Source organism: Rhinopithecus bieti, unplaced genomic scaffold, assembly GCF_001698545.2.
Source record: "Rhinopithecus bieti isolate Rb0 unplaced genomic scaffold, ASM169854v2 scaffold_53, whole genome shotgun sequence".
Taxonomy (NCBI): Eukaryota; Metazoa; Chordata; class Mammalia; order Primates; family Cercopithecidae; genus Rhinopithecus; species Rhinopithecus bieti.
This window is the reverse complement of record NW_016803161.1, coordinates 1,932,242-1,947,397: the sequence shown is the minus strand read 5'-3', so window position 1 is coordinate 1,947,397 and position 15,156 is coordinate 1,932,242. Positions and strand designations below refer to the sequence as shown.

Genomic DNA, 15,156 nt, shown 5'->3' with positions numbered 1-15,156 from the left:
AAAAAAAAAAAAAAAAAAATGGGTTTAGTTCTTAGTCCTATGTGTGTATGTGCTTGGTAAGTGTCTTTTGTTTGTTTTGACATAAATAAAATGCTTTAATGAAATGGCTGATTCCAAACCAAAATGTTTAGTGAGAAGAAAGATATTATTTTACATTTTGCCAATCTCTTCCACCATGTCTAGCTTAATAGGTGTTTTTAAGCAAGTTTTATTTTATTTAAGTTGTACTTTTTTCCTTTATTTTCTTAATTGACAAATAAAAATTGGATATATTTATCATGTAGAACATGATGTTTCAAAATATGTATACATCATGGAATGGCTCAAATGAGCTAATTAACATATGCATTACCTCACATATTTATAATTTTTTCTGATTGGAATATTTAAAATCTACTCTCAGCAATTTTCAAAATACAAGACGTTGCTACTAACCATAGTCACAATGTTGTACAGTAACCTGTGACTGAGGACAATATACAGATGTGTCCCTTTAAGGAAAACACAGTGTAGCCCTGGCACCATGGCTCACACCTGTAATTCCAGCACTTTGGGAGGCCAAGATGTGTGGATCACCTGAGGTCAGGAGTTCAGGTCCAGCCTGACTGACATGGCAAAACCCCATCTCTACTAAAAATACAAAAATTAGCCAGTATGGTGGTGGGTGAGCTATAATCCCAGCTACTTGAGGGGCTGAGGCAGGAGAATCACTTGAACCTGGGAGGCAGAGGGTGCAGAGAACTGAGGTCGCAACACTGTACTCCAGCCTGGACGACAAGAGGGAAAGGCCATCTAAAAAAAAAAAGAAAAGCAGTGTAGGGAAAACAAAGTTACAAAAACAAGTTAGATGTTAAAATGAGTGGCTCAGACAATAAGTACAATAGTAGTTAGAAGAATGTGGTTGTAAAAATGTAAAATGCACCAAGGATTAATATTAAGTTCATAAATGAGGCTTATTTACAACATAAATCTATTAGTGATCACAAAATCTCATTGATTCAGGATTTTCTAATTATTTTTGGTCTTAGAACTGCCTTTGAGCATCAGGTTAAAGCTAAAACCCTTTCTCCTAAAACTGAACATACTTGGAACACAAAATGTGCTTATTATTTTAGAGGTTTACAAACCCCTAGAACCCAAAAATAGGTTCTCTAAGGTCTGCCAAAGTTCCCAAATTAAGCATCCTTTCCCCAGACTGTCTTCTTTTATATATTTTGTCCAACAATGCTTAATTCAGTCTTCTATTACTCCTCAACTGGACACGTAATTGTTTGCCAACTGGTGACCTGTTCCCTAAACACTCCTAATCTTAATCCAGATCTTCCTAAAATCCTCTTTGCTCTTAATCATTTTGCTGCTCAAAATGTTTCCTGGTTTTCCATTGCCAATGCAGCAAAATGTAAATTTTTAATCTGTTGTCAAGCTATGCCTGACTGTTATCAACCCGCCTCTTCCTGCTATTCTTTTTCTCTCTGCATAGCAAACAAATTAATTGTACTACTCTATCCCGCCTTCCAAGAAACACTCTCTCCTTACCAAGCAATCAGCTGTGTTTCTTATGAAGCTATGGCCAGCTTGGTAACTCATTACCTTGTACTAGTTCTCCTTTTTTCCTCCTCCCTTTGCTTCTCTCTCACTGTTACTTCCTTGAAAGAGTATTCCTTACTTCCTTGGAATTGCCCTTAACTCTGTCTTCCAGAGATTCCAATTTTAGATAGATAATTTTTCTCACCTATGAGGTTGGCAAAAAGCTAAAAATATGACTAATCTAGTAGTGAGGCTATAGAGAAGTAGACACTATTATGTATTAGAGCAACCTAATTTCTCTACTTGTTAAAACAAAGACTGGAAACTGCTCAAATGTTCATCACTAGGTATCTGGTTGAAAAAGCTAAGGAATGTTTATGTAATGGAGGACTTCATATATAATATATATATACTATACTACTATATATATATACTATTCACTATATATATACACCTTTTCATTTATATGTTGCTATGGGAGGTGATCCTCCAGGGCGACTTATTAAGTGGAAAAAAATCAGGGTAAAGAACACATGGTAAGAAAATGGGGATAATAGGGATAATAGATATAAACAGATATAAATACATAAACATAGATACACATACAAATAGGCTTATATTTTTCTAAGAAAAAAATGCAAGATTACACACACACAATTTATAAATGGTTATCTATAGGGTGAGGGAGAAAACAAGAAGTAGTAAAAGGATAAAAGCTAGACTTTCTAACTATAATTTGCTTTATAGTTTTTATTTGGAACCAGGTAAAATGTTTCACATGGTAAATCAAAAAAGAAAAAGACCACTCTTTGAATACTGAAGGAAAATAAAGAAATGAATAAATTCAACTGTACTTCAAGTTGGTAGCATAAACAAGCAGAAAAGATTTAGTTCAACTGATCTTGAAACACAATATGTTTACTATACAGTGGATTATGGCCTAAAACAAAAAGAACATAAAGATATTCCATTGCATTCTGTAGTCTTGATGTTAGTGGTAACATTGATATTGTTATTTTAAAACTATATATAAAAATACACAAATAACATTATATTTATATAACAGATAATTATATATAAACCAAATTAACAATTAATATTAATCATTAGGAACTAGAATTTTCAGCATGAAAGAGATCTAGTCATAAAATCGAAGAAGTAAAAATCATTCTAATCCTTAATATGAATTGGAATTAATGTATGAACACATTACTTAACTTTCTATTCAGGAGGCTGAAGACGGAGAATCACTTGAACCCGGGAGGAAGAGGCTGCAGTGACCTGAGATTGCACCATTGCACTCCAGCCTGGGCGACAGAGCAAGACTCCATCTCAAAAAAAAAAACAGATCTTTCTTTTTAAAAAAAATTTCCCAGCTATATCTGCTAAAAAGATTTAGAAACAATAATTCAGTATCAATGAACACCTCTAGTGCCAAAATTGTCATCTCCAAATACCATTTTCCACTAAAATGAACCAAGACTTCTTGGAGACTTGTACACTCAGCTCTAGGAGAGAAAATATATAATATAAGCCTAGATATCTTTTTATGCCTGAAAGCAAGAATGTTAACAAAGACAACTATGGTTATATTAAAAGACAACAGGAGCCAACTTAAAGAGACTCCCACTGGCCAAAGATGAGACATTTTCAGAAAATTATCTTTCCATAGTCAGAAAATATGAAAAACTTATTTGAAGAGTGTAGATCCTAAAATAAGCTCGCATTTTTTTGTTTCTTTATTATTTAAGCAGCTGGAAAATAAGAGTCCGAGGTAAGAATTCACTGTGGATTTTCATCAAGCCTCCCTACACTGTGGCTTAAGAGTAAACTCTTTTCTCTCATGGTTTTTTTATAGCTCAGATGTCAGTTACTTTCTACCAGACCCTTGACATCTACATAAATTGTGAAGATTCCAAAAGGAAGGTTTATGTTCTCAAGTCATCTCTAGCTCCACAGTCTTTCACCCATACTGACTATTCCATATCACAGATGCCTAAAAGCTATAATCAACTTCTTTAATTTCTATCAAATTAAGAAAGCCATTTCCACTTGTTTAGATTGGTGCAGGGGGTTGGAGAGAGGTGACAAAGTTGAAGGAAAAAAGTTTATATCATGGCCACCTAAACAACTCCCAACTTGTCTTTTGGTCACCGCACCACTGCAGTAAATACATGGCAATGGGTGACAGAAGACACCCATCTTCTGTCCTTTGCTTTGCTTTTTTCCAACCGAGTCTGTAGGTTAAAACAAACCACAATTCCCTCCTGGTCTCAGGCAGTATAATTTATCATCTTATTTTGTAGTCCAGGCTCATGTTCATCCCAATGCAACCAGGTTCCACTGTCTACTCCAAGCAGCTCATGTAGTTTCCCAAAGACAGTTCTCTCCTTAATAGGAATTCTGATTCCAACTGTTAACATACTACAATGTTCAAGCTCTTACACCTGGAGAACTACAAAATAAAGCCCACAGACAACTGCCAGTATTTTCAATAGTATATAAAGAGTCATTTCATCTCATCCTTCTTAAACTCTGTGAGGTATCACCAAGGACCTAGGTGAGTATCTCACCAGCAAAGAAAGGAAGGCCATGGGGGAATGTCAGCAGGTGGAGTGATTATTATAGCAACCTGTCCTAGTAAGCATGTTGAGTTTCAATATGCCATCACATTCCAGTGTATGATGAGGTTCATTTGTTTTAGCACTTGATTGTATATTCTTCAAAGGCTCAAATTTTGAGCATGTCATTTAAAATCCAGCAAATTTTGGCAGGTAAAATGTTATACATCATATCACACTTACCTTATTCTCCTAACTTGTTACTCAAATGGAAATAAGCCATAAAGGAAAGCAATTTTATATGAATTAAGTCATCCACACAGGAGATGACCTGAGAAGATAATTCAGCTATGTTTCCCTTTTTATTTAAATAGCAGAGAAATGAGTTATATATGCAGAACTAGATTCCTTTAGGTCATGTGATCGCCCATTGCTAAATTACATGCATTTATTCTATTATTCATATGACTTTATCATCACACCACATAGATTTTGTGTCTGTGCTTTTGCTTATGCATAGAAAACCCACAAATCTATAACCAGAACCTTTTTACAGATCCAGCTCAAGGTAAATTTTCTCCAAGAACTTTGTTTTTCTGTTCTTATCTCAGCCTCAACATATAAAGAAGAATCTCTGTTATCCAAAACATCAAAATCCATATTTGATAGGTAACCTGAAAAAGTAGGCTAAGCAGAGGTTATATTTTTCTGTATTAGCTTCTCATCTGCAATCTGAGGGTGAATAATAGTATTACTTTGTAGGTTTTATATGGTGATTAAACAAATTACTACATCTAAAGTACTTAAAATGGTGCCTGGCACTAAGGTAAAGCCCTAAGAAACTTTGAATATTATATTTTATATATTATATATTTCATACAAATACATTATTCTAAATAAAGTAGCAAGTCCTCAGGGTGGGGAACAAGACCATGTTTTCTATTTTGTACTCACCTTGGTAATGAAGTATAATGCTGCTTTATATTCCCTCTTTGGTAATATTTAGTAAGTGAATGATATTTAACAAAAAATATTAAATCTTCTATTATCTCATTTTCAGTTAATTTTTTATATCCATGTTCATACTAAACTCTTACAGTCTTAGACTTGCCTAATTACAAGAAAATTAAATTCTTTGTATTGAATTTCTATAGTAATGAGGAAAAATTAACCCATAGAGTTTCTAAGCTATAAAATTGACAGTCAGAACTAAACAATGTATCTGCAATTTAGGAATTCAAATCAGTTTCATTCTAAATGCACAGAAGTAAAATAATTAACTATATTAGTAAGAACACACTCTAATATTCATCTCTAGATTTACTATCATGATGAGCTGTTACATTTCCAAAGTGTTTAATATTTTATTCTCTGCTATCATCTGTTTATGTTTGGAGACAGAAGAACCCACAACTTTTTCCTTGTACTGACAATTAAGGATATGTGACATTTTTTGAATGGTCTTGAAATAAGAAAGCAGTGCTCTGTATAGTGTCAAAGATTCCTCAGTATAATTTAAGTAGTCTTAGCTATTGTATGCCGGGTGCATGTTTCCCAGCTCTTTGCCTGCTAGTCTATTTAATTAAATCTGCCTTATGTCCTGAACTATCATCAAATTTACAAGCCATGTTGCTAGATGCTTATAGAAAAAGGAAAAAAAAAGCTATTTTATCACCTACTCTTACCTCCAATGCAGACTAGCTAAAAGTGGCTTTTTTTCAACTTTTATTTTAGGTTCAGAATGTACATGTGCAGGTTACATAAATGTGTGTGTTGCTGAGGTTTGGTGTACAAATAATTCCATCACCCAGATAGTGAGCATAGTACCCAATAGGTAGTTTTTCACTCCACATTCCCTCCCACCTTCCTACATCAAGTAGTCCCCAGTGCCTATCATTCCCATTTGTTTGTGTCCATATGTACTCACTGCTTAGCTCCTACTTATAAATGAGAATATGCAGTATTTAGTTTTCTGTTCCTATGTTAGTTTGCATAAGATAATGGCCTCCAGCTGCATTCATGTTTCTACAAAGGACATGATTTCATTTTTTCAATGGCTGTGTAGTATTCCATGGTGAATAGGTACCACATTCTCTTTATCCAGAACCCTGTTGATGGGCAAATAGGTTGATTCCATGTCTTTGCTATTGTGAATAGTGCTGCGGTTAACATACAAATGCATATGTCTTTTTCATAGAATGATTTATATTCCTTTGGGTGTATAGCCAGTAATGGGATTGCTGGGTTGAATGGTAGTTCTGTTTTAAGTTTTAAGAAATATCCACACTGCTTTTCACAGTGGCTGAAGTAATTTACATTCCCACTAGCAATGTTTAAGTGTGCCCTTTTCATTGCAACCTCACCAATGGCTGTCATTTTTTTTTTTTTTACTTTTTTATAATAGCCATTCTGATTGGTGTGAGTTGGTATCTCATTGTGGTTTTGGTTTGCATTTCTCTAACGATTAGTGATGTTGAGCATTACTTAATCTATTTGTTAGTTTCATGTATGTCTTCTTTTGAGAAGTGTCTGTTCATGTCATTTGTCTATTTCTTTAATGGGGTTGTCTGTTTTCTGCTTGTTGAATTGTTTAAGTTCCTTATATATTCTAGACATTAGACCTTTGTTATTGTGTAGTGTGTGAATATTTTCTCCCATTCGGTAGGTTGTCTATTTACTCTATTGATAGTTTCTTTTGCTGTGCAGAAGCTCTTTGGTTTAATTTGTCAGTTAAACCACTTGTCAATTTTTGTTTTTATGGAAATTGCTTCTGGGGACTTAGTCGTAAATTCTTTACCAAGCCTGATGTCTAGAATGGTATTTCCTAGATTTTCTTCTAGGGTTTTTATAGGTTTAGGTCTTACATTTAAGTCTTTAGTCCATCTTGAGTTAATTTTCATAACATATGTAGTGAAGGGAAGGGGTCTAGTTTCAATCTTCTGCATATGGCTAGCCAGCACCATTTATTGAATAGGAAGCCCTTTCCCCATTGCTTATCATTGACTTTGTTGAAGATTAGGTGCTTTTAGGTGTATGACTTTACTTCTAGGTTCTCTGTTCTGTCTATTGGTCTGTGTGTCTGTTTCTGTACCAGTGCCATGCTATTTTGGTTACTGTAGGCTTGTAGTATAGTTTGAAGTTAGGCAGAATGATGCCTCTGGCCTTGTGCTTTTTGCTTAGGATTGTTTCAGCTGTTTAGCCTCTTTTTTGTTTCCATATGAATTTTAGAATAATTTTTTTAATTCTGTGAAAAATTATGTTGGTAGTTTGATAGGAATAACATTGAATCTGTAAATTGCTTTGGTCAGTATATCCATTTTAACAATATTGATTCTTCCTTTTTATGAGCATGAAATCTTTTTTAGTTTGTGTTATCTCTGATTTCCTTCATCAGTGTTTGGTGATTATCATTTTAAAGATCTTTCACCTCCTTGGTTCCATGTTCCTAGGTACTTCATTCTTTTTGTTGCTATTGTAAATGGGATTTCATTCTTGCTTATGTTCTCAGCTTGGACATAATTGGTATATAGCCATGCTACTGATTTTTGTACAGCAATTTTGTATTCTGAAATCTTATTGAAGTTATTTATAAGTTCTAGGAGCCTTTTGGCAGAGTCCATGGGATTTTCTCAGTATAGAATAATATCATCTGCAAAGAGAGATGACTTGAATTCCTCTCTTTCTGTTTGGATATCTTTTCTTTCTTTCTCTTGCATGATTGCTCTGGCTAGCACTTCCATTACTGTATTGAATAGCAGTGGTGAGAATGGGCACCCTTGTCTTGTTGCAGTTCTCAAGGGGAATGGTTCGATCTTTTGCCTGTTCAGGATGATGTTTGGCTATGGATTTGTCATAGACTGCTCTTATTATTTTGAAGTATGGTCCTTCAATGTCTAGTTTGTTGAAGGTTTTTAACACAAAAGAAAGTTGAATTTTATCAAAGTCTTTTCTGCATCTATTGAGAACATGATATGGTTTTTGCTTTTAATTCTATTTATGTGGTGAATCACATTTATCAATTTGTGTATGTTGAACCAGTCTTGCATCCCGGGAATAAAACCTATAAAAGTAGATTCTCTGTTTTCCCTTTACTATATTGCTATCCAGTTGTCCCTATTTCACTAACAACACCATACTCTTTCATGGTCCCAACACTTCCACAGGATTGAGAGACATAAAATGGTAACTAAAGGGTGGACTTCCTCACTTATTAGCAGACTTAACCTCTCTGTTCCTCAGATTCCTCCTCTTCAAAATGAGGATGATGATAGTACCCTTCCTATAAGGTAATAGAGAAACTAAAAAGGTTAGAAGAGTGCCTGACACATGGTAAGCATCAAATAATGTTTGTCATTACTATAATTTTTCTTCTCATACCAACACACTTACCAAAGCCTTGAAAATGCCTCTCATATCTACACTTCAACCTCGGCATCCCCACAGCAATTTTCCTATTCAGGACTTTTGTCTCCATCTGCTTTCTTATCCCAGCCATGACCTATTATATTTATTCATTTATGTGTTTATTCTTTGAACAGTCAATTAAAACTTACAATAAACCAAGAACTGTTTGGGGCCTTGAGACAATAATAAAAAACAAAACAGAGCCTATCTCTAGAATTAATGGTCTAGAGTGCGGGGGTCAGAAAACTATGGCACATGGGCCAAATCTGGCCTACCACCTATTTGTGTAACTAAAGTTTATTGGGATACAGCCACACCCATTTGTGTGTTTTCTGTGGCTGCTTTCAACAATGGCAGAGTTTAGTTATTGCAACAGTGTCTATATGGCCCACAAAGCAAAACTGTAAACTGCCTTGCCCTTTACAAAAAAAAGGTTGCCGGCCCCTTTTCTAGTAGCAAAAATATGCTAAGATCTCACTAAGATTAAAATTACATCACCAGAGAGCTTATTGTTAAACTATGCAATCATCCTACACATAACAGATCAATATTCTTAAAGTGTGCCTCATCATTCATGTCATTTTCTATACACCTGTCACTTAAAAGTTGAACTGAAGCCAGGCACAGAAAGGCAAACATCACATATTCTCACTTATTTGTGGGTTCTAAAAATCAAAACAGTTGAACTCATGGAGATAGAGAGTAGAAGGACGGTCACTAGAGGCTGAGAAGGGTGGTGGGTAACAGGGAGGTAGGGACGGTTAACGGGTACAAAAAAGTAGAATGAGCAAGGACTAGTATTGGATAGCACAACAGGGTGACTATAGTCAATAATAATTTAATTGTACATTTTAAAATAACTAAGAGAGTATAATTGGATTGTTTGTAACACAAAGGATAAATGCTTGAGGTGATGGATACCCTATTTTCCATGATGTGATTGTCACACATTGCATGCCTATACCAAAACATGTCATGTACCCCATAAATATGTACACCTACTCTGTACCCACAAAAATTAATAGTTTTTTTTTTTTTTTTTTTTTGAAGTTGAACTGTCTCAGCCTGTTGTTCAAAGTCCTTTGACACCTCCTCTCAGTGCATGCATTTATGCGGGCAAATTTCACTTTGGCGGCCTTTCCTAAGCCTTCCCTTACCCTTCCCTAAGTAATCCACTAAAATTACTTAGATGTCCATCCACAGGATACCATAATACCCATTTTAGAACTTGTCCCATCTTATTAAAATTATCTCCTTACTAATCTGATTTCTCCAAAATACAGAAGTCCATGAGGTCAAAAATGGACTTTCCTGTGTTGTAGAATCTCATTACCAAGCACAGTACTATCCTCAATCCTAAGATAAGCACAGACAGCTAGCCCGTAAAAAATAATAAATATTCTTTAAATAGATACCAACCTGTCTTTGTTTTGTTTTTACATTGCCCACTATATAGACACCTCACCTCACACACACACTTCTACAAAATCGACTTTTCCTCAGGGCAGAGTAGTATACGTGGTTAAGGGAAGAAATATTAATGAATTAACATCAAGGGTTAGAAAAATATCACCCAAAGTAGAGAATAACTAATGAAGGCTTGAAATTTTTTATTATCTATATTTCACAGGGTGCTATAGAAACCAAGGAACAAAAAGAAAAACTTGACCTTGCACAAAATCATTCTCATTAGAATTATATAACTAATTATATATTAAACATATAGCTAATTGTTTCAGACCTAAAAATTCTGAGACAAACTATATAATGCTCTGATTTGTTATTTTTTTCAAATAAGATTTTAGCATCTATATTATGCTTAATGTGATTTATCTACTTTAATATCCAAGCAAGTATTTTATTCCCATAACACTATGTTATATATCTTAAATATATACAATAAAGTGTAAGTGAATTAAATAAAATAAGTATTTTACCATTGTGAGTTCTATCTATAAGGCAGTGAGAACAATTTTGTTTCTAAGCTTTTTTCAAGTAGATAAAAATGAACCACTAGATGGCGTGCAATCGTCACTTTTAAAAGTAATGACAGCATCGTGTTTAAAATTATTTAATAAGAATTTTACTATAGTTTTATTTCTTTTGCGAAATTACTCATTCTCTTTTTTGTATAAGAAGTTTTATGCATTCTATACTCTTTTGATCTTCAAAATAATCTTCAAAAAAATGTAATTTTGCAGCAGATTCTGTATTTTGTTTGTCTCCATTTTGGAGAACCCTATACAATTTTCCGAACTTTTTTTGCACAACTATTAATTTAGATGCAACAAGCATATAAAAGTATATGACATAACTAAAAGGTCTGGGAAGGTGTGATCAACTGCTGTCCTTTTCCAGTTTAACAGTTTCTGACCCCTATATCTCACACCCAATTCTAGAATGTGCTCTTTAGGCTGGCACGGTAGTTTATTGCTCTCTGACTGTAACAGGAATTTTAAGTTAACCCTTTCTCTCATGTACTCTTTAGTGCAGTGTTTTCAGAAGAAGAAGAAAGGAAGGGGTATGGTGGGGAGAGAAAGGGAAGGAAGAAAGGGAAAAAGGCAGGGAGGGAGGGAGGCAGGGAGGGGCAAAATAAACACACGGTGCCCAGATACATTTGAATTTCAGACAAACAACAATGTATCAACTATATATGTGTGTGTGTGTGTGTGTGTGTGTGTGTGTGTGTGTGTGTGTGTGTGTGTGTATGTATCTATATATCAAGATATATAACAATAAAATCTCAAATATTATTTATTTAAAGTTCAAATATTGCATGAGACACGTATTAGTCCGTTCTCATGCTGCTAATAAAGACATACTTGAAAATGGGTAATTTATAAAGGAAAGAGGTTTAATTGACTCACAGTTCAGCATGGCTGGGGAGGCCTCAGAAAACTTACATCATGGTGGAAGGGGAAGCAAACATGTCCTTCTTCATGTGGTGGCAGGAAGGAGAAGAATGAGCGCCCAGTGAAGAAGGAAGCCCCTTATAAAACCATCGGATCTCATGAGTACTAACTCATTATCATGAGAACAGGATGGGGGAACCTCCCCCATGATTCAATTTTCTCCACCTGGTCCCTCTCATAACACATGGGGATTATGGGAACTACAATTCAAGATGAGATTTGGGTGTGGACACAGCCAAACCATATCAGGACATACTTCTACTAAGAAAAGTTATTCATTGTTTAACTCATGTTTAAATTTAACTAGATGCTCTACGTTTTATCTGACAACTCTGCCTTTGATGGGTCTATCGGAAAGTTTTCTTCTGGGCTCCTCCCAATATCACTCTCTAAACCCAGACAAGGTCTCTCTTTCAGCTGAGTATTCCCTATTACCCCTCAGCTTCTGCTGCAGCCAGAAACCTCTTACTGCCCAGGTATCTTAGCGAGAAGGACACCTCTTAGTCAAGATTCATTTTTATATATCCTCAAGCTGTTTTTCCTGACTATGAACATCCCTTTCCTGGGATTCACTCACATTTGACTTGTCTTCAGCATATTTGCAGCTCTTTCTGCAACCCCAGGAGCTGAGCCTGTGAGTTTGCCAATGCCAGGGAACACATACCAAGCTCTCCAAGTGGTCCTGCTAAATCTCTTTTCACTAGGCTTGAAGTTAGGAGACAGCAACACCATGCACAGCTTTTTCTCTTGGTGGTGGTGTGGGAGTTGGGAGAGAGACTTACAATGCAATTTTGTCCAAAGAAACGATTCTCAAAAAATTATCTATTTATATACTCTGAATCTTTTAAAGTCTTTGATGTGGAGTCCAGTAATCCTATAACCAGTTATTAACTCTCTCCTTTGACAATTTAGGTCTTAGAGTTTGAATCACAATTCATTTTGATCTCTTGGAACTTCAGTTAAAATTGACAAGTTAGCATCAAGGCAATGGATACATAGTATGTATCCATCTCTACACAAGTGCTCAAACTATGTGACTTTCTCTCAACCCACAGCTGCAACTGTACCACTAGGTGGAAAGGAGCATTCTGCACAGAGACAGTTTCCATCTGTGATCCTGAACATGACCCTCCACACCACTGTAGCAGAGGAGCAACCTGCATTTCATTACCTCATGGATACACCTGTTTCTGTCCTCTAGGAACCACTGGAATCTACTGTGAACAAGGTGAGGCAGAATTTCAAGTCATTTTGCTGTTCACAAATATAACTAAAATTAGGAATTTCAAAGTCAGTTTTCTTTTTGAAAAGTAAAAAAGTACATATAATAAAATTCAAATCTACTCTCCTCTTTTTCGAGTATATTTGACATTATACTTCACAGATAGACTAGTACTTAAAATTCAGTAGTACAAAAAATATGGCTTTTAGTATTGCTTTATTAACTCTAAACTTCCTACTTGTGTGGATGTTCTAGATGTTTTGTGCTAAATGCAGTTAAGTCAAGTGAGCTTAAGTTCATAACTCAGTTCCAGATCAAGACTTCATCTCTGTGAGCCTCTCCTATCTGTGCTTTCCATCTCACTCAAAACTCTCAGCAATATCACAAGACCATCAGCTTCAGAGGGAAATTAGAGAGGAGAAATGGTCCCAAGTCCAGTAGTAACAGTCAGAAGCAACAATGTCCTAACTACTAGGACAATTTATGGTAGTGCCTCTAAAAGAGCTCAGCAATCTCTGGGCGCTCACAAGCTGGGCTGTAACAGTATTTCTAGATCTGATCTATCTTCTCTTTAATCCCTGGCTGGGACTTCCAGAACAGCATTAGAGAATCCAGGAAACTCTCAGTTAGTGAAGCTGGAGAGATTAAGCCAGGAAAATAAAGGGACATAAGGACCTACCTGCCATATCCTAGCTTTCTGAGACTGGACTATCTACTATTTCTCTATCCTGCCTCACCCACCACCCAGAAGATGAAGCTTTAGCTCTCTCTTCCCTATTTTAGAAACAGAGGCTGGGATAAAAAGAGTACAGGAGTCAATCACCAATTGTGCTATATCCACCTTTGCATTATTTGGATGTTTTATTGCAACATCATATTCATATGTGTGATAAGAAAAAAATTAATACTTTTAGATCACTTTATCAAATATATTAATGCAAACACATTATTCTTATATTCCTTGATATTCTACTTGTGTTTAACTCTCCAAAAGTTAGAATTGTTAATAAATGGAAGACATTTGAGGGTTAGAATAAGTTTACAGGAAAAAATGTTTAATCATGTCTTAAGAGTGTAACTATGAAATAATGAGATGAAGTTTTGTATCTGGCTTACACAAATCAGCCTCTCATAATGACACTAGGGATCAATCTTGATCTTTAAGAAATTGTGTTTCTTAATTCCTAGAATATGCCACACTCTTTCCTGGAGTACAGATTTTGTATTGTTTCCCTCTGCCTAAAATGCTTTCATCTGCCCCTCCATAACAGGTGCTAACACTTCACCTTGCTAATTTAGGGAAGCCTTTCCTGATTGTCTTTCATAGAACTGAGGGCAGTGACCATGTCTGTTGAATGTCTAGCACCCATCATATAGTGCAGAGAAAAAAAAAAAGTCAGTTAAATATTTAAACTTAATAGCAATAATAAAAACTAATTGTGACGGTTTTCATAGGATAGTTCCTTAGTGAAAGGCAAAGTACTCAAAAATTAACCAAGAGGAGTACCTTTATAACTCCCAAAGGAATAGCTTTTAGAAATGGAAAGAAATAATACGACAAGTAACATAAGGGCTAGTGAATTTAACAATAGGGCAAGTCACAGTTTTGATGCTTAAAGGCTCAGACAGTGAAAGTTTGAAAGACAGATTAACCCAAAATTTGTGTGGATGTATGGATGTATATGAACGGATTTGATTAAAGGTGCCAGAAAATGGGTGACATCCACATAGAATTCTAACACAAAATTAACCAAAGATATACCTTGATATTCTATAAAATAACAATTTGATTAGAATACTTTAGAATCCAGAGTACTCATTAAAATATTATACCAAGAATTCTGGTGCACACATTTTGCAAGATAGACAATATGTCCAGTTACTTTTCTCATATACTCAAGTCTTGCTTATTTGCTGACTTCTTTTATGTTATAGCTGTCCTTCCTGTTATAACTTATGATTTACAACTATACATGTAACCTCTCCTAAATCATAAAATTGCCTCTCAGTTTACTTTTTCCTCATAATATTGGTAAATTGCTTTTTTCATGACTAGTTTTAATACTACTAAATTCTAGCTATTGTGCATCAATGACATATAGCCAAGTCAGATTCCATAATGTGTAAGTTTTTGACTTTTATCCCAGCAAATATTGAAAATGTTTCCTTTTTTGTTTTCACATTTTTTCCATTCATAGTATAATTTTCTTCTCACTCACTTCTCATTCCATAAGGTAAAGAAACCCACACATGCGGACATTTTGCATGAAACAGACAAATGTTCAAACTACTTAAACATTTTTCTCATGCCAACAATTCTTTATGATCCAACCAGTCCCTGATTTCCACTGAAACTGATTCTTGCTAATGGAGAAGTTCAATTCTTCAAGCCCTTCCAACACATGGGATGGTTTCCAGCCAAGTCCTTGGTTTTCCTAATAATAGAGAAATTGGTCCAACACACAGTAGATGGCAGTTTCAGGAATTATTACTGTGTTTTCCTGTTTTCAAATACTCATTTTTCAGGTGA

At 35.1% G+C, this 15,156-nt stretch overlaps 1 protein-coding gene across 1 annotated transcript in view; it reads left to right on the top strand.

Annotated features, from left to right (window-relative positions):
• Positions 1-14,322, top strand: part of LOC108526480 (protein eyes shut homolog) — a 123,776-nt gene extending 109,454 nt beyond the window's left edge. Inside the window, exons 7-8 of the mRNA XM_017867281.1 lie at positions 12,460-12,632; positions 14,219-14,322. Coding sequence (XP_017722770.1) covers positions 12,460-12,632; positions 14,219-14,322 — 277 coding nt within the window. The remainder of the gene's footprint in view (positions 1-12,459; positions 12,633-14,218) is intronic.
• The last annotated feature ends 834 nt before the right edge of the window (positions 14,323-15,156 follow it).